General features: G+C 41.4%; 1 protein-coding gene across 4 annotated transcripts in view; it reads right to left on the bottom strand.

The window, feature by feature from the left end:
* KIAA0825 (KIAA0825 ortholog) overlaps nt 1-20431 on the bottom strand; it is a 400677-nt gene that overhangs the window by 46264 nt on the left and 333982 nt on the right. The window contains exon 20 of one of the 4 annotated variants that reach the window (XM_060416007.1): nt 8329-8489. The exons of the other annotated variants lie outside the window; for them this stretch is intronic. Coding sequence (XP_060271990.1) covers nt 8381-8489 — 109 coding nt within the window. The 3' untranslated portion in view covers nt 8329-8380. Of the gene's footprint in view, nt 1-8328; nt 8490-20431 lie in introns of those variants that run through there. 4 annotated transcript variants of the gene reach the window in all.

Genomic DNA, 20431 nt, shown 5'->3' on the forward strand with positions numbered 1-20431 from the left:
ATGATTATACAGTGGAAGTGAAAAATAGATTTAAGGGACTAGATCTGATAGATAGAGTGCCTGACGATGTATGGACAGAGGTTCATGACATTGTACAGGAGACAGGGATCAAGACCATCCCCATGGAAAAGAAATGCAGAAAAGCAAAATGGCTGTCTGAGGAGGCCTTACAAATAGCTGTGAAAAGAAGAGAGGCGAAAAGCAAAGGAGAAAAGGAAAGATAAAAGCATCTGAATGCAGAGTTCCAAAGAATAGCATGGAGAGATAAAAAAGTCTTCCTCAGCGATCAATGCAATGAAATAGAGGAAAACAACAGAATGGGAAAGACTAGAGATCTCTTCAAGAAAATTAGAGATACCAAGGGAACATTTCATGCAAAGATGGGCTCGATAAAGGACAGAAATGGTATGGACCTAACAGAAGCAGAAGATATTAAGAAGAGGTGGCAAGAATACACAGAAGAACTGTACAAAAAAGAGCTTCACAACCAAGATAATCACGATGGTGTGATCACTCATCTAGAGCCAGACATCCTGGAATGTGAAGTCAAGTGGGCCTTAGGAAGCATCACTACGAACAAAGCTAGTGGAGGTGATGGGATTCCAGTGGAGTTACTTCAAATCCTGAAAGGTGAGCTGTGAAAGTGCTGCACTCAATATGCCAGCACATTTGGAAAACTCAGCAGTGGCCACAGGACTGGGAAAGGTCAGTTTTCATTCCAACCCCAAAGAAAGGCAAGGCCAAAGAATGCTCAAACTACCACATAATTGCACTCATCTCACGTGCTAGTAAAGTAATGCTCAAAATTCTCCAAGACAGGTTTCAGCAATACGGGAACCATGAACTCTCAGACATTCAAGCTGGTTTCAGAAAAGGCACAGGAACCAGAGATCAAATTGCCAACATCCGCTGGATCATTGAAAAAGCAAGAGAGTTCCAGAAAAATATCTATTTCTGTTTTATTGACCATGCCAAAGCTTTTGACTGTGTGGATCACAATAAACTGTGGAAAATTCTGAAAGAGATGGGAATACAGACCACCTGACCTGCCTCTTGAGAAACCCGTATGCAGGTCAGGAAGCAACAGTTAGAACTGGACATGGAACAACAGACTGATTCCAAATAGGAAAAGGAGTACATCAAGCCTGTATATTCTCACCCTGCTTATTTAACTTATATGCAGAGTAGATCATGAGAAACGTTGGGCTGGAAGAAGCACAAGCTGGAATCAAGATTGCCGCGAGAAATATCAATAACGTCAGATATGCAGATGACACCACCCTTATGGCAGAAAGTGAGAGGAACTAAAAAGCCTCTTGATGAAAGTGAAAGAGAAGAGTGAAAAAGCTGGCTTAAAACTCAACATTCAGAAAATGAAGATCATGGCATCTGGTCCCATCACTTCATGGCAAATAGATGGGGAAACAGTGGAAACAGTGTCAGACTTTCTTTTTGGGGGCTCCAAAATCACTGCAGATGGTGACTGCAGCCATGAAATTAAAAGACACTTACTCCTTGGAAGGAAAGTTATGAACCTAGATAGCATATTGAAAAGCAGAGACATTACTTTGCCAATAAGGTCCGTATAGTCAAGGCTATGGTTTTTCCAGTGGTCACGTATGGATGTGAGAGTTGGACTGTGAAGAAGGCTGAGCGCCAAAGAATTGATGCTTTTGAACTGTGGTGTCAGAGAAGACTCTTGAGAGTCCCTTGGACTGCAAGGAGATCCAACCAGTCCATCCTAAAGATCAGTCCTGGGTGTTCATTTGAAGGACTGATGCTGAAGCTGAAACTCCAATATTTTGGCCACCTCATGCAAAAGAGTTGCCTCACTGGAAAAGACCCTGATGCTGGGAGAGATTGGGGGCAAGAGGAAAAGGGGGTCTCAGAGCATGAGTTGGCTGGATGGCATCACTGACTTGATGGACATGAGTTTGAGTGAACTCCAGGAGTTGGTGATGGACAGGGAGGTCTCGTGTGCTGTGATTCATGGGGTCGCAAAGAATCAGACACTACTGAGCGACTGAACTGAACTGAACTGAACTGACTGAGGACAGTTAACAGTCACACAAAATCTCACCACACAGAATTAACTTCAATATTTGGTGAGTGTCTTTCAAGCATCTATGTTCCTCAAAGACAAAGAGATGAAAATATTTTTTTAGTGGAATAATTCTATAAATGCTGGCTCTAATAACTCAATAAATCAAACAAAAAAAATGAGGTAAAAGAGAAAAATCCTTGGACTTCTAAAAAACATTTCTTCACTGAATTATTAGATATCCTTTAAAATGTCTCTAAATTTAAAGAAAAAATATTATGAAAGAACTATGTGACTAAGGTCAGTACTTAAAAACAGCATCTCTTACGAGCTGATGGAAAGGATGAGCTAACTAACACATCTGTGGTCTGGCCTACGACTTCCATTGTTTTCCTCTACCCTCAGTTGTTCGTGTATATGTGTGTTCATATTTGTATAATGTTATTTTTATGCTCTCAGGATTTATAACATTAAACCATATAACAAGATTTCCATGATTGCTTAATCATAGGTATTTTTACATGTATTTTATTTTTATTCATTTCTTGTTAATAGTAACTGTCACAGGTACTGCTGCAGCTACTGCTGCTAAGTTGCTTCAGTCGTGTCCAACTCTGTGTGACCCTGTAGACGGCAGCCCACCAGACTCCGCCATCCCTGGGATTCTCCAGGCAAGAACACTGGAGTGGGTTGCCACTTCCTTCTCCAATGTGTGAAAGTGAAAAGTCAAAGTGAAGTCGCTCAGTCATGTCCAACTCTTCGCAACCCCATGGACTGCAGCCTACCAGGCTCCTCCATCCATGGGATTTTCCAGGCAAGAGTACTGGAGTGGGTTGCCATTGCCTTCTCCTATAAGCCCCAAATTCTTACCTGCCTGAGAATGTTGTCTTTTTGCTTGAAAGATAATTTGCCTGTGAATGAAATTGTTAGATCACATATTTTGCCCCTGGAAAATGATAGCCATGGCTCCACTATTTTTTGTCACTTGTGTTGCTTTGAAAAAGTTTTAGACAAACCAGGTTTTCCCCTTTTATGTGACTTACTTTCTCAGGTAGGATGCCCATGTAATTTATCCTTAAACACCAGAAATTGTATCAGCATATATTTTGGTGTTCATTACTTTATATTAAGTTTTTTCAGGTATAAAGGGCCTTTGCTATATCCAGGTCAAATCTTTCTTCAGGAAAGTTTTCTTACATATTAGATCACATTTTGTTTTGTTCCATTTGTCTGCTCTTTTCTTCAGAAACAGTAATCTTTCGATTGTTTGATATCCTTTGTCTGCCACATCTATAATCTTCTTTATAATAATTTTTAGATCTACCCCCCCTCCCCAATTTGGCTTGTGAGATTTATTCTCCATGTTTTTATTTCCCGGTTCTGACCCACATGACTTGTTCTCTATTCGGACTTTTATTGCCTTTAATAGGGCATTTATGTCCATAATGATTTCTCATTTCTCTCTCATTTTATTTCTGAGTTTTCTAGCTCAAATTTTGTCTTCTGTTATTTTATTGTATCAATTTTTTTGAAATTTCTTTTGATAGCTTGTTTTCAAGAGGTCATTTATCTGTAATTTCTTGGAGACTCTGGAGAATTGTCCTTGACACTTCCAGTGTCTCTCTGTATCAGTCCTCTTCAAATGTACGTTCTTCATCCATCATTAGATTATGTCCTTTTTTTACCCCCAGGTTTTATGCATAGATCATAGTCAGTTTCTTTCTGTTGACAGGGCAGGCAAGATACCTTCTGAAGAACAGGCTCTCTTTTGTTTATCTGTACTCTGGATTCTTCAAAGAAGTCTCTCTGTAATATATACACTCTTATCTTCTTCAAGAGTCCTTTTAATTCTGGCATCACAAGTTTCATAGCACTCACACCGTGGGCTAGCAGATTCTCATCCTGTTCCCTTTCTCAGTGCTTCTCTGTAACGCCCTTTCAGACTCCTCTATAAAGTCTCACTACTGTTCATCAACCATTGTGGACTAACCTTTCACTCCTTTCCCCAGCTGACACCTGATGTTTGTGAAACACACCTCTGGAATGGAGGAATTAACAATGGATCAAATTAGCTCTGTTTTAGAAAATACTGGATTGCTGTTCCTTTTTTGGTTGGAGAAGTATAGGGCATCTTTCAAAGGTAGTAACCTTTTGAGTTATTTATTTTGAAAGGATTTTATGTTTTATAGCAGGGATTATTATGTTTCTTTAACTCTCCAATTCAGAAATTGAGTCAGCAATGTTCTTTTCTCCTAATTAGGTTTTAGCTATAGCTAGGGGCTCCCTAGGTGCCCGTGGCCAAGAACTGTAATATAAATAAAAATGCAGTATCATTCTCTGTTCTATTATAATTATCAACTGAGTTAAAGCAAAACCCTTGGAGATGACTGTTAAGCTGCAGTAGAAACTTTATGAAATATGTGGTTCCCCAAAGCACTTTTTACATCAGTCTTTTCTGATGTGAGGTGTCAGAAAAAGGTAATCTTACATATCACCTTCCCTTTAAAAGCATACTAACACAGACCTTCAGAACTTTTCCAAGCAGCTCTGCCCTGATTCTAGTCTGTCCTAATTATCTTTGGCACTGAAGGAAAATGAGAGACATCTCCTCAGCTCCTGCTCTTCATCTAGAGTGTTGTAACTGAAGACTGGGGTAGATAAAGGATTATTCTTCTGATTAGAACAAGTTTGAATCAAATTGGCTTGAATTATTTCATTTTTCAAGTCTCCTACAAACAGCCTTTCCCTACATTGCTGTGGGATCTAAATACACAGCAATATCATAGGTAAAAGTGGTTTTAAAAACACTTAAAGTGTTTTAAAGTTACTATGTAAGGTCCAATATGGTGACTATGGTTAATAATATTGTATTTCATAATTAAAGTTGCTAAGAGAGTAAGTCTTTTTTTTTGGCAGCACCTTATGGCTTGTGGGATCTTATCTCCCGAGCAGGAACTGAACCTGGGCCCTCGGCAGTGAAAGTGTGGAGCCCTAATTCACTGGACCTAATTCCTAAACACTGGAGCCCCAATTCACTGGACCACCAGGGAATTCCTAAAAGCAAATCTTCTCATCACAAGAAAAAACTGTAACTATGTATGGTGAGAGATGTTAAGTAGACTTTAATGATGGTGATCATTTTGTAATGCATACAAAATCATCTGAATACACATACAATTACATTTGTAATACATACCAAATCATTTTGTTGTATACCTGAAATACCTCATATAAAGGAAAAATTGCAACATGGATTGAGGAGACACACTACTTTCAAAAATAATAAAACTGATAGCAGTTGTCCATCTCCCTAATCTTTCTTGTACTTCTAGAATATAAGGAAGGTAAAAGTAAACCATTCCTTTGCCTTACAATCAGGGTCGACTTGTTCCTTAGGTCATGAAAATCCACACCATGACTCTCATGATTTTTATACTGTATTAGGGTCTATGATCGGAGAAGGTGATGGCACCCCACTCCAGTACTCTTGCCTGGAAAATCCCATGGGCAGAGGAGCCTGGCAGGCTGCAGTCCATGGGTCGCGAAGAGTTGGACACGACTGAGCGACTTCACTTTCACTTTTCACTTTCATGCGTTGGAGAAGGAGAGCAACCCACTCCAGTGTTCTTGCCTGGAGAATCCCAGGGATGGCGGAGCCTGGTGGGCTGCCGTCTATGGGGTCCCACAGTCAGACACGACTGAAATGACTCAGCAGCAGCAGCAGGATCTATGACATGAGTCTTCAGTCAAACTAGACAATTATTGCCATTGACTGTTAATCACACAAAGCTATCAAATATTTAAGGCCATACAGTTCCTGGTTAAGAAAATGAATATCTGAAATATTTAAAAAACAAAGTGTCTGTAGTAGCATTCAGTTCAGTCGCTCAGTTGTATCTGACTCTTTGCAGCCCCATGAACCACAGCACACCAGGCCTGTCTGTCCATCACCAGCTCCCAGAGTTCACCCAAACTTATGTCCATGGAGTCAGTGATGTAATCCAGCCATCTCATCCTGTGTCATCCCCTTCTCCCCCTGCCCTCAATCCCTCCCAGAATCAGGGTCTTTTCCAATGAGTCAACTTTTTGTATGAGGTGGCCATAGTATTGGAGCTTCAGCTTCAGCATCAGTCCTTCCAATGAACACCCAGGACTGATCTCCTTTAGGATGGACTGGTTGGATCTCCTTGCAGTCCAAGGGACTCTCAAGAGTCTTCTCCAACACCACAGTTCAAAAGCATCAATTCTTCGGCGCTCAGCTTTCTTTATACAGAATAGCATTTCATAAACTGCAGTTAAGTAAAACAAACAAACAAAAGAGCAGACCTCATATATGTTTGCTTACAGGGAGACCCACTTCAAGATTCTAATGAGAATTCTGAACACACAGCAAGAGCGAACACTTATGTCTGTAAACGACTTCAAAGTATAAAGCATGGGTTTGAGTTAACTAACATCTGTTATTCAGGAGTTCAGTCCCATGGACATATTTACTGTACATATAGCGCAACGTATATGTATTAGGTGGTATATGAGGTAGGTGGCATGAGGTATAAACAGACATATAAGATGTGACTTCATGGAGTGAACAAGCTAGTAACAGACAAAGCATGTGTGCAGGTAACTGCAATAGAAGGCAGAGGTGGTGATGCTCTGAAAGGTAAAACCAGAAAGCCTAGGACAGCAGAGAGGCCAGAATATTCGCATCTAGCTGGCAGTGATGGAGCCTTCTTGTAGGAGGGAACATTTAAGTTGAATCTCAGAGAATGGGAAAGAGGAGGCTAGAGCATATGAAAGGCACAGCCTGATGGAAGGCACAGAAATAACGAAAGTATCAATATTAGAGTGTTTATAAACAAATGGAGCACAGCTGTCCAAGGGTGATACATGTTAGGCAGCAGAAAAAAGAAACAGGTGTTGTACCTCAGTGTGAACTGGGGCTTAGTCACTTAAGAAAAAGTGATTTTCTAATTTCACTGCGCATCAGAATCATTCTGGGGATCCTGTTAAAGTCCCAGGTCCCAGGCCTGTCCCAAATCTCTGGGGGAGCAGAAGGCCGAGGTGTGTCAATGTGCGTGCGCTTTCAGTGAACCCTCTAGACCACATTTTGAGAAACACCATGCAGGGCTTGGAAAGCAGTCCTTCGGGACTGAGAATATATTTTTAGGTACTATAACTTTTGTGCGTGACAATTTGGTTCATTTTAGAAACTCTCGTTTTTTGGCTTTGTGTACGGCACTAAATACTTTCTCTAATATAAAAACAGATAATGAATTCTAAAAAGAATATCAATAAAAGTTAAATACACACACACACATGAACACTCTGTACCTCCCACTAGAATAAACTCCTACCAAAAAGAGCGTTCAGAAAATAAGCTGTGCAAGCCCAAGAATTCTGCTGAGTTTGAAGTGTCTGTATTCAGAAACAGCGTGAGACATCAAATGCTCTGCACATCAAGTAGGTTCATGTAGAAAAGAAATTTAAATAAGAGATGAACTACTGGGGCAGTGAGGAGGACTTCTATGGAACCTGACCTGTCAGTGTTACGTTGAAAGTGGGTGTGCTCATGCTTACAAAAACCTTCATGCTGTTTTTACTAATTAACAAGTTTAAGAACCTTAGGAAAATTTTCCACAGAGGTAATTCATGTCTTTATCCCTTTATACCTTATTTTTCTTCTAAGCTTGTACAATGGGGGTTGGAACCCTACAGTATGAGTCACATTTTTATTTTATTTTTTTGACAGCATTGCCATATTTTCATCCTTTTGGTGTTTCTTAATTTCAGACTCTGCATCTTGACAGCTCAACCCTGTTGATTAATGCCTTGTAGGAACCCCTATATGGCCTGCCTGTTAGCGATCTAATTTTGTGCTGGAATGCCTGGGCTGGTATGTTGAACCGATTCACCACCCAGGTGGCTACATTTGGACTAAATGAGCTGTGAAGGGTTTCATCTTTGCCCATCACCGTCTTCCTTCGCGGAGCCCCACAGTATGCAGCCACTGCTCCGACGTGATTTGTCACAACCCATCAATAGAAAATAAATTATTGCCATTCTCACTTGTCAATGGGCTTGTCTTCACTTCAGCTGGCCTAATGATTGGAAGCTCAAAGGGAACATTTCCCATCTTTGTAGAGCATGATTATGACTGAACGCACTGCTCCCATATGCAACTTGGCCAGTAAAAAACACACATGGAAAGGAAATTAATTGGCTGTTTTGCGCCAGTGATTAGAACATTACACTTGAAGTCCGCAGAAACTGATATTAGGCAAGCAAGATTAGGTCGGTTGTGACTTTTATTTGCTTAGTGCAACATGATTAGCAACTGCTTCATTCAAGGTTAGTGCACTCACTGCTGCAGAAGAAAATCTTCATCTCATCACGATGCTTCAGACCTTTAAGCTGATAAGCATGTTCTGGGCGGAAATCAGAAATCTCTCTGGGAAGGAAGCAAATGAGGATATGTAACAGAGAACTCATCAAGTGGCTTAGACTCATCCTGATGTCTGGCACTTTTGAAAATCATATTCCTAGGAAATGGGCCCTGCAAGCTGTATTTGCAGAATGTTGAGATGGTAAATTGTGTCAGTTCAGGAGACAAAGAATAAAAAGACCCAAGGAGCAACATGAAGTAGAGGGTGACACCTTTCAAGGAACTAACTAAAAATGAGCATGCTTTTAAAAGAAGCAGAAAACTCTTCTTTCTTAAAATCAACAGAATGAGCAAGAAGAGCAAAAGATACAAGAGCAAGGCATCAAGTGAGACCTCGTAATTAAATTCAGAGATGCAGGAGATCAAAGAGGAACTATATTAAAAATTAGGTCTAGGGTATGGATCTGAGTTTCCCCGTTAACAGCTTTGCTTAGAGTATAATGACAAGAGGCTTTATCTAACAGAATAATAAGCAAAGTTATAGCGTAAAAGAATGACTGACACTTATAAGTATTTTAAATATGATAGTGTTTTAGATTTTGGCCATGTTTCCAAAGCTAAGCAGTTTTTTATTATTGCCCTAACTTTTCTGCCTCCACCCAAGGATAAGAGTGGTGGGGGGGGGGTGCGGGGGGTGGTGCGGAAACCAACTGTAATAAATGTCAAAATCTGAGTTCCTGACCTCCATTTTCTCTGATTTTTGTAGAGGATATTTTCCATCCCATTGTTTGTTTTTTTTATTCCAGAGATGGATGCCCCAAGAGTAAACTAAATCTTCAAATAGTGTATAGTTTAGAAATCCTATTAGTGTGTTTCATGCTTATTTAATTTAGCAGTTTAACTCAATTTCACCTTTGCCATAGAAAGTGACACCTGTGGCTTTAAAACTAGAATGCCTCTGCTTCATACCAATGGTTCAAATTCATAGATGTTTTCTCCCATAACACAGACACTTTGGTTTAACAAACCCTTGGTGTTTTTTCCTCTTTTACCTTCCTTTCAATTCAGTTCAGTCACTCAGTCAGGTCTGACTCTTTGTGACCCCCATGGACAGAAGCATGCCAGGCCTCCCTGTCCATCATCAACACTGGGAGCTTGCTCAAACTCATGTCCATGGAGTTGGTGATGCCATTCAACCATCTCATCCTTGTCGTTCCCTTCTCCTCCTGCCTTCAATCTTTCCCAGCATCAGGGTCTTTTCCAGTGAGTTGGCTCTTCACATCAGGTGGCCAAAGGATTGGAATTTCAGCTTCAGCATCAGTCCCTCCAAAGTATTGGAGTATTACATTCTTTTATCCGCAGAAATTACTGTCTTCCAGTGTTTGGAAACATAAGGTTTTTGGGCTACTCAGTCACCTGTCTTCTGGATTAAGGTCACATTTCATCATGGTGAACTCCTCCTTTCATACGGTTAGTGGTGCTTGTTGTAGGAAGTCTTGCCTGCTCAGGGCCATATTTATCTCCATCCTATACTGTATTTCCAGCTTCTCCTATTAGAATACACTACTTCTGTCTTATTTTTGTCTTGGTCTATTTAAGCAAGATCTGTCTCCTGTATTTCCTGTATACTTTGTCTCCCCTCTCAGGTCCTGCTTGCAATAGTTTTCTCTTTCTTATTTTTGCATTTTTTGCCTACTATTTTTTTTTTTTTTTTTTTAGTTTACAAACACTATTCCCTGTTAGATCTCATCTATTCACATTTCATCCAAGTGGACATTCTTTATCTTCTTTTTATCCTGGATCATATTTTCTGACAAAGCATCAGTTCAGTCAATTGAGTCGCTCAGTTGTGTCCGACTCTTTGTGACCCCATGAATCGCAGCACGCCAGGCCTCCCTGTCCATCACCAACTCCCAGAATTCACCCAAACTCATGTGCATCAAGTTGGTGATGCCATCCAGCCATCTCATCCTGTGTCATCCCCTTCTCCTCCTGCCCTCAATCCTTCCCAGAATCAGGGTCTTTTCCAATGAGTCAACTTTTTGCATGAGGTGGCCAAAGTATTGGAGCTTCAGCTTCAGCATCAGTCCTTCCAATGAACACCCAGGACTGATCTCCTTTAGGATGGACTGGTTGGATCTCCTTGCAGTCCAAGGGACTCTCAAGAGTCTTCTCCAACACCACACTTCAAAAGCATCAATTCTTTGGTGCTCAGCTTTCTTCACAGTCCAACTCTCACATCCATACATGACCACAGGAAAAACCATAGCCTTGACTAGATGGACCTTTGTTGGCAAAGTAATATCTCTACTTTTGAATATGCCATCTAGGTTGGTCATAACTTTCCTTCCAAGGAGTAAGTGTCTTTTAATTTCATGGCTGCAATCACCAAATCTGCAGTGATTTTGGAGCCTCCCAAAATAAAGTCTGACACTGTTTCCACTGTTTCCCCATCTATTTCCCATGAAGTGATGGGACCAGATGCCATCATCTTCGTTATCTGAATGTTGAGCTTTAAGACAACTTTTTCACTCTCCTCTTTCACTTTCATCAAGAGGCTTTTTAGTTTCTCTTCACTTTCTGCCATAAGGGTGGTGTCATCTGCATATCTGATGTTATTGATATTTCTCACGGCAATCTTGATTCCAGCTTGTGCTTCCTCCAGCCCAGCGTTTCTCATAATGTACTCTGCATATAAGTTAAATAAGCAGGGTGACAATATACAGCCTTGATGTACTCCTTTTCCTATTTGGAACCAGTCTGTTGTTACATGTCCAGTTCTAACAGTTGCTTCCTGACTTGCATACACGTTTCTCAAGAGGCAAATCAGGTGCTCTGGTATACTCATCTCTTTCAGAATTTTCCACAGTTTATTGTGATCCACACAGTCAAAGGGTTTGGCATAATCAATAAAGCAGAAATAGATGTTTTTCTGGAACTCTCTTGCTTTTTCGACGATCCAGCAGATGTTGGCAATTTGATCTCTGGTTCCTGTGCCTTTTCTGAAACCAGCTTGAACATCTGGAAGTTCATGGTTCATGTATTTACAAAGCATATCCTTAACATGTTCTGACATACAACTAGGCATTTTATACACATGCATGCTTGCACACACAAATAAAAAAAGTGGTGTATTTTTATAAATTATGTGCCCATCCCTGAATAAACACTGGAAAGTTAGAGATCACTAAATATATAAATAAATACATGACTGTTTCTTGGCATTAACACAAGGTGGTATTTGTTTGCCAATGGATACTTTGTCTATGCTATTTATTCTATGATTGCTGTCAGTATGTGGAATTTTCTTGTGTGATTTCAACATACATTTATGATGTTTAATATTTGTTAGATAGCAAAGTGTTAGTCACTCAATTGTGTCTGACTCTTTGCAACCCAATGAACTGTAGCCAGCCAGCCTCCTGTGTCCATGGAATTCTCCAGACAAGATTACTGAAGTGGGTAGCCATTCCCTTCTCCAGGGGATCTCCCCGACCTAGGGATCGAACCCAGGTCTCCTTGATCTACCAGGGAAGCCCATTAGATAGCAAGGATTGGCACTATACAGATCCTCCATAGATTTGTAGCTGTAGGAAGAAATTTTTAAACACAGAGTAATCTTGTGTTTCTATAATTTCCCCCAATCAAATAAGCAAAAGATTGAACTCTTCAATGTGAAAATGAATAATCGTGTCTCTTGAGCTCCTGTTTTTACATTGTTCATTATTAAGGGTTTCCCAGGTGGTGATAGTGGTAAAAACAAAACAAAACAAAACAAAACAAAAAACCAACCCGCCTACCAATGCAGGAGACATAAGAGACACAGGTTGAATCCCTGGGTAAGGGAAGATCCCCTGGAGAAGGGCATGATAACCTACTCCAGTATTCTTGCGTTGAGAATCCCAAGGACAGAGGAGCCTGCTGGGCTATGGTTCATAGAGTTGCAAAGAGTAAGACACAACTGAAGCGACTTAGCACACACACATGCACACACATGTAATGTCAAGACTGTGAAACAGTGTCTTACAGAACATCTCTTTCAAGGAATTACAATATGCAGGTCTACCCTGAACAGACAGCTTGATCAGGAAAAGTGAAGGGTCTGAGATTTTACTCTCCTTGCAGGCTAAAAGGATAGTCTGCCAAGAGTTTCATTGCTGTTGTTCCGTTGCTAAGTCATGCCCAACACTTTGGACCCCATGGACTGCAGCGTGCCAGGATTCCCTGTCCTTCACCATCTCCTGGAGTTTGCTCAAATTCATGTCCATTGGATCAGTGATGCTATCTAACCATTTCATCCTCTGCTGCCTCCTTCTCCTTTTGCATTCAGTTTCATAATTGCTGGCTGAGGGCCAGAGCCCTTTGGAAAGAGGTGAAGACCTAAATACTCAAGGCACCATGGACAATGCCAGCTTGATGTTCATATTTGTTACCCTTGCCCCTCAAGTAACACAGGACAATTCAGATGCTGTACACACAGTGGGTGTGTGTCACAGTTGAGGAACCTCAAATTTAGGAACCCAATCTTCTAAGACGGCTGCCAGCAGACCTGCTCAACCTTTGCCCCTAAGGGAGTTATTATCTTTATTATCCTGGTAAAGAAACAAATCTAGTCTCTGCCTTGAGGAGAGACAATGCAAACATCCATGCAAAGAACTCCAAAATTACAACTCACTGCTGAACAACTACTGACAGGAGATTGTTGGATTCCACCAAAAACAGATGCCCTATGTCAAAGGGCAAAGGAAAAGCCCCAGCAAGACAGCAGGAGGGGCAAAATCACATTTAGAATTTAACCCCATACCTGCCAGAGACGTTCAGAGGGCTCAAACAAACCTTGTGTGCACCAGGATCCAGAGACCCCACAGAGACTGAGACAGAACTGTGTTTAAGTGTCTCCTGTGGGGTATGGGTCAGCGTTTGCCAAGAAAATGCACTCGTCATAGCAAACACCCTCTTCCAACAACACAAGAGAAGACTCTACACATGGACATCACCAGATGGTCAACACCGAAATCAGATTGATTATATTCTTTGCAGTCAGAGATGGAGAAGCTCTATACAGTCAACAAAAATAAGACCAGGAGCTGACTGTGGCTAAGATCATGAACTCCTTATTACCAAATTCAGACTGAAATTGAAGAAAGTAGGGAAAACTGCTAGACCATTCAGGTATGACCTAAATCAAATCCCTTATGATTATACAGTGGAAGTGAGAAATAGATTTAAGGGACTAGATCTGATAGATAGAGTGCCTGATGATGTATGGACAGAGGTTCATGACATTGTACAGGAGACAGGGATGTACAGGACCATCCCCATGGAAAAGAAATGCAAAAAGCAAAATGGCTGTCTGAGGAGGCCTTACAGATAGCTGTGAAAAGAAGAGAAGCGAAAAGCAAAGGAGAAAAGGAAAGATATAAGCATCTGAATGCAGAGTTCCAAAGAATAGCAAGAAGAGATAAGAAAGCCTTCTTCAGCGACCAATGCAAAGAAATAGAGGAAAACAACAGAATGGGAAAGACTAGAGATCTCTTCAAGAAAATTAGAGATACCAAGGGAACATTTCATGCAAAGATGGGCTCGATAAAGGACAGAAATGGTCTGGACCTAACAGAAGCAGAAGATATTAAGAGGTGGCAAGAATACACAGAAGAACTGTACAAAAAAGAGTTTCACGACCCAGATAATCATGATGACGTGATCACTAATCTAGAGCGAGACATCTTGGAAAGTGAAGTCAAGTGGGCCTTAGAGAGCATCACTATGAATGAAGCTAGTGTAGGTGATGGAATTCCAGTTGAGCTCCTTCAAATCCTGAAAGATGATGCTGTGAAAGTGCTGCACTCAATATGCCAGCACATTTGGAAAACTCAGCAATGGCCACAGGACTGGAAAATGTCAGTTTTCATTCCAATTCCAAAGAAAGGCAATGCCACAGAATGCTCAAGCTACCACACAATTGCACGCATCTCACATGCTAGTAAAGTAATGCTCAAAATTCTCCAAGCCAGGCTTCAGCAATACATGAACCGTGAACTTCCTGATGTTCAAGCTGATTTTAGAAAAGGCAGAGGAACCAGAGATCAAATTGCCAACATCCGCTGGATCATCGAAAAAGCAAGAGAGTTCCAGAAAAACATCTCTTTCTGCTTTATTGACTATGCCAAAGCCTTTGACTGTGTGGATCACAATAAACTGTCGAAAATTCTGAAAGAGATGGGAATACCAGACTAGCTGACCTGCCTCTTGAGACACCTGTATGCAGGTCAGGAAGGAACAGTTAGAACTGGACATGGAACAACAGACTGATTCCAAATAGGAAAAGGAGTACGTCAAGGCTGTATATTGTCACCCTGCTTATTTAACTTATATGCAGAGTACATCATGAGAAATGCTGGACTGGAAGAAAGACAAGCTGGAATCAAGATTGCCGGGAGAAATATCAATAACCTCAGATATGCAGATGACACCACCCTTATGGCAGAAAGTGAAGAGGAGCTAAAAAGCCTCTTGATGACAGTGAAAGAGGAGAGTGAAAAAGTTGGCTTAAAGCTCAACATTCAGAAAACGAAGATCATGGCATTTGGTCCCATCACTTCATGGGAAATAGATGGGAAACAGTGGAAACAGTGTCAGACTTTAATTTTATGGGCTCCAAAATCACTGCAGATGGTGATTGCAGCCATGAAATTAAAAGACGCTTACTCCTTGGAAGGAAAGTTATGACCAACCTAGATAGTATATTCAAAAGCAAAGACATTACTTTGCCGACTAAGGTCCGTCTAGTCAAGGCTATGGTTTTTCCTGTGGTCATGTATGGATGTGAGAGTTGGACTGTGAAGAAGGCTGAGTGCTGAAGAATTGATGCTTTTGAAGTGTGGTGTTGGAGAAGACTCTTGAGAACCCCTTGGATGGCAACGAGATCCAACCAGTCCATTCTGAAGGAGATCAACCCTGGGATTTCTTTGGAAGGAATGATGCTAAAGCTGAAACTGCAGTATTTTGGCCACCTCATGCAAAGAGTTGACTCACTGGAAAAGACTCTGATGCTGGGAGGGACTGGGGGCAGCAGGAGAAGGGGACGACCGAGGATGAGATGGCTGGATGGCATCATGGACTCAATGGACGTGAGTCTGAGTGAACTCCAGGATTTTTGATGAACAGGGAGGCCTGGCGTGCTGCGATTCATGGGGTCACAAAGAGTCGGACACAACTGAACTGAACTGAACTCCATGGGGATGGTCTTGATCCCTGTCTCCTGTACAATGTCACGAACCTCATTCCACAGTTCATCAGGCACTCTATCTATCAGATCTAGGCCCTTAAATCTATTTCTCACTTCCACTGTATAATCATAAGGGATTTGATTTACATCATACCTGAATGGTCTAGCGGTTTTCCCTACTTTCTTCAATTTCAGTCTGAATTTGGTAATAAGGAGTTCATGATCTGAGCCACAGTCAGCTCCTGGTCTCGTTTTTGTTGACTGCATAGAGCTTCTCCAGCTTTGGCTGCATAGAATATAATCAATCTGATTTTGGTGTTATCCATCTGGTGATGTCCAAGTGTAGAGTCTTCTCTTGTGTTGTTGGAAGAGGATCACAATAAACGGAGGAAAATTCTTCAAGCCATGGGAATACAGGACCACCTGACCTGCCTCCTGAGAAATGTGTGTGCAGGTCAAGAAGCAACAGTTAGAACTGGACAAGGAACAACAGACTGGTTCCAAATAGGAAAAAGAGTATGTCAAGGTTATATATTGTCACTCTGCTTATTTAACTTATATGCAGAGTATATCATGTGAATTGCCAGGATGGATAAATTCAAAAGCTGGAATTAAGACTGCCAAGAGAAATATGAGTAACCTCAGATACGCAGATGACACCACCCTTATGCCAGAAGGTGAAGAACTAAAGAGCCTCTTGATGAGAGTGAAAGAGGAGAGTGAAAAAGTTGGCTTAAAACTCAACATTCAGAAAACTACTATCATGGCATCCAGTCCCATCACTTCATGCAAATGAATAGCTGGAGAAACAATGGAAACAGTGGCTGACTTTATTTCTTTTGTGCTCCCAAATCACTGCAGATGGTGACTGCAGCCATGAAATTAAAAGACGCTTACTCCTTGGAAGAAAAGCTATGACCAACCTAGATAGCAGATTAAAAAGCAGAGACATTACTTTGGCAACAAAGGTCCATGTAGTCAAAGCTATGGTTTTTCCAGTAGTCATGTATGGATATGAGAGTTGGACTCTAAAGAAAGCTGAGCACAGAAGAATTGATGCTTTTGAACTGTGGTGTAGGAAAAGACTCTTGAGAGTCCCTTGGACTGTAAGGAGATCCAACCAGTCCATTTTAAAGGAAATCAGTCCTGAATATTCATTGGAAGGACTGATGCTGAAGCTGAAACTCCAATACTTTGGCCACCTGATGGAAAAAATTGACTCATTGGAAGAGACCCTGATGCTGGGAAAGATTGAAGACAGAAGGAGAAGGGGAGGACAGAGGATGAGATGGTTGGATGGCATCACCAACTCAATGGGCATGAATTTGAGCAAGCTCTTGGAATTGGTGATGGACAAGGAGGCCTGGCGTGTTGCATTCCATGGGGTCGCAAAGAGTCGGACATGACTGAGCGACTAAACTGCAGTGAACATGCGCAGCATATGAAGGTCTTTATGATGGGGACCAGACTTGTCTTTTACCTTCTTAACCCTTCAGCTCTTCTTTCCAGCCATGTAAGAGTAATTTTGTAAACATATGTGGAAGTATGACATTCTTCCTTCCTTATAATGCTACCCATCTTTTCTAGCGGGGAATATTATTTTGTCTCTCTGTCTTCTCTTCTCTGCCCCTCTCGCCAGCTCTGCCTGGCCTTTTAATTCTCAAATGTCATTCCTGCTGTAAAGTTTTATCTACTGCTTCTGATCTGGATTGGCTTTCTTGCCTCTGTATTTCAGGAAGCCCCTATTCTACTCTGATCATGGCACTTACGCTGGACTGTAACTGCCTTTCTCTCTGTCTTCACATACCACTTGAATCTCCAGGAGGCACAGGAACTGTAGCTGTCTTGTTATACAAAGTACCAGGGTACCTAGCACATATATATCATATTCTCATTGCAATTTTTTGTAATGAATGAAGGAATATATGCATAAATGAGTAAACAAACCATGTCTCCTAGAGTTTTCCCTGCAACTAAAGTGTTGCATGGAAAAGAGGGTCTCTGTAAAGGTAGACCCTACTTTCCCTTATTGAGTAATCATGGGCATATTTGAAAAGAAACAGAAATGAAACCCTCAAAGGAAAGAACAAAAACAAAAAACCTTAAAAATAGGCTCCTATTCACCGGGACCAGCCTATGGTATGAGAGAAGTTCATTTCCATTTTGCCTTGTCTCACTTGAGCATCCTTTCCTGATTAGCACCACTGTCCCCCTCCTCCAGCCTCTTCCACTAATTAGAAGTCCAAGTGCTTCTGTTGCCAGAGCCCTCCATGCCCATTGCCTCTGGGCTTGCCCTCTCTGAGAAATGGAGAGATGAGCCTTGGTCCTAGGCCATCTTCATCCTTGCCTTAATCAACTCTTATTACTTCTTCCTCTTTCCTTTGCCAGCATTAACACTGGCTGATGTCCTAATAACTCCTAGAAGCTTAAGGAGTTCTATCAGCATTCTAGGAGTTAAAATGCCTCAATTCGACTGAAAGATACCAGTAAATATTTAAGTAACTATGACAAGCTACTGAGCCTTAGGATACCTTCTATGATTCTGTGAAGGTCTTGCTTGAGTTCTGACAAAGAAAAATCATTAAAACATTTTGAGTTATATGTATGAAATATGATATTTGTTCAAGAGGAGAGTAATCTAAATAAAAATGTTAATGTAACATTGCTTCTTTTCTGTTGAGGGATTCATTAATGAAATACAGTAGGCAAACAATTTCAAAAAATAAGAGAAGTGAGAGCTTCAGAAAGGCAACTTTCCAAGCAGTGGAAAGGATCTGGTGCAGGGACTCAGGAGGGAAGATGGAATGACAGAGGAGGAAAGGGAAAAGGATCACAACTGGCAATCAGGAAGAGAGAAGGGCAGAGCAGAAATCTGAATTTATTACCAAAGAAGATCAGGAGCTGGTGCAAGTAGTAAGAACGTGAACCTAGGGCACGTGAAGCAGAAATGTTCATCCCCCAAGTACATTCTACACAGACCAGTGAAGTGAAGTCGCCCAGTCGTGTCCAACCCTTCGCGACCCCACGGACTGCAGCCTCCCAGGCTCCTCCATCCATGGGATTTTCCAGGCAAGAGTACTGGAGTGGGGTGCCATTTCCTTCTCCAGGGGATCTTCCCAACTCAGGGATTGAACCCGGGTCTCCTGCATTGCAGGCGGACGCTGAGGAGAGACCAACAAGACAAGGCAAGCAGCCTAGCCGGGTGAAGGAAACACCACTGGCTGTGGGATGGAGAAAAGACATCATAGAACAAAGAAGGATTTGACCGTAGACTTAGTGTGAGGGTTGCAAAGGGTTAGATATTTTTAAAAATCAATAAGCTGAAATACAGAAAATGTAGGTTATGTTTTTCTCTGGAGCTAAATATGAGATGAAGTCAAAACTATTTAGGAATTAAAATCTTTTCTTTTGAACACAGCGGGAGAAGGAGAGGGTGGGATGATTTGGGAGAATACCACTGAAACATATATAGTGTAAACATATATATGTAAAAGAGACAGCCTGTCGGAGTTTAATGTATGATGTAGGCAACTCAAAGCTGGTGCTCTGTGACAACCTCGAGGGATAGGGTGAGGAGGGTATGGCAGAGGCCATCACAATATTGTAAGGTAATTCTCCTCCAATTAATACAAATAAATAAATTTTTTAAACAATCCTTTCTATTTTTATTATTGTTAATCTCATTTACCTAAGTAGCTTACTTGCCTTCTGGATTTTTCCAACTATCCCTGATTCATCTTCCTAAAATCCATTTGATTACGGCAGTCTAGTTACTGCTTTGTTAGTTACCTTTTGTGGTCACTTCCTTACTGCTTGGTCTCCTTTCCTTCTCTAAGAAGCTTCTTGAAAAGGGTGGTTACTGCTAAAGGCATTTTTCTAGTGGCCACAGTAATCTACTGGCCTAATTCAATAAACAACTTTTAGTCCCAATCGGATTTGATCTCTCTGGGTGTTTGAACTAATGAATGCGCATTCTTTCATGAAACTCTGTCCCCCTTGCTTCCTGGCACTCTTCTGTTCTAGCTGTCTTCCTCACTCAACAACCTCACATATGCAGATGATACCACTCTAGGATTATGGCCTCTGGTCCCCTCACTTCACGGCAAACAGATAGGGAAGAGGTGGAAGAACTGACAGATTTTATTTTCTTGGACTTCAAGATCCCTGCAGACAGTGGCTGCCGCCATAAAATTAAGACACTTGCTCCTTGGAAGGAAAGTTATGACAGACCCAGACAGCATATTAAAAAGCAGAGACATAATTTTGCTGACAAAGGTCCATATGGTCAAGGCTGTGGTTTTTCCAGTAGTCATGTATGGATGTGAGAGTACTACCATTAAGAAGGCTGAGCACAAAAAATGGATGCTTTTGAATTGCGATACTGAAGAAGCTTCTTGAGAGTCCCTTTGACTTCAAGGAGATCAAAGCAGTCAATCCTAGAGGAAATCAACCTTGAATATTCACATGAAGGACTCATACTGAAGCTCAATACTTTGGCCACCTAACGCAAAGAGCTGATTCACTGGGGAAACCCCTGATGATAGGAAAGATTGAGGGCAGGAAGTGAAAGGGGGCAGCAGGGGATGAGATGGTAGATAGCATCACCAACTCAACGAACATGAATCTGAGCAAACTCCGAGAGATGGTGATGGACAGGGAAGCCTGGCGTGCTGCAGTCCATTGGGTTGCAAAGAGCTGGACACAACTGAGCAACTGAACAACAACAAAATCCCTTCCTCCTCCTCCCGTGCCTAATGTCACCTTCTGTAAACCCTGAGGC

Source organism: Ovis aries, chromosome 5 (genome assembly GCF_016772045.2).
Source record: "Ovis aries strain OAR_USU_Benz2616 breed Rambouillet chromosome 5, ARS-UI_Ramb_v3.0, whole genome shotgun sequence".
In the NCBI taxonomy this organism is placed as follows: Eukaryota; Metazoa; Chordata; class Mammalia; order Artiodactyla; family Bovidae; genus Ovis; species Ovis aries.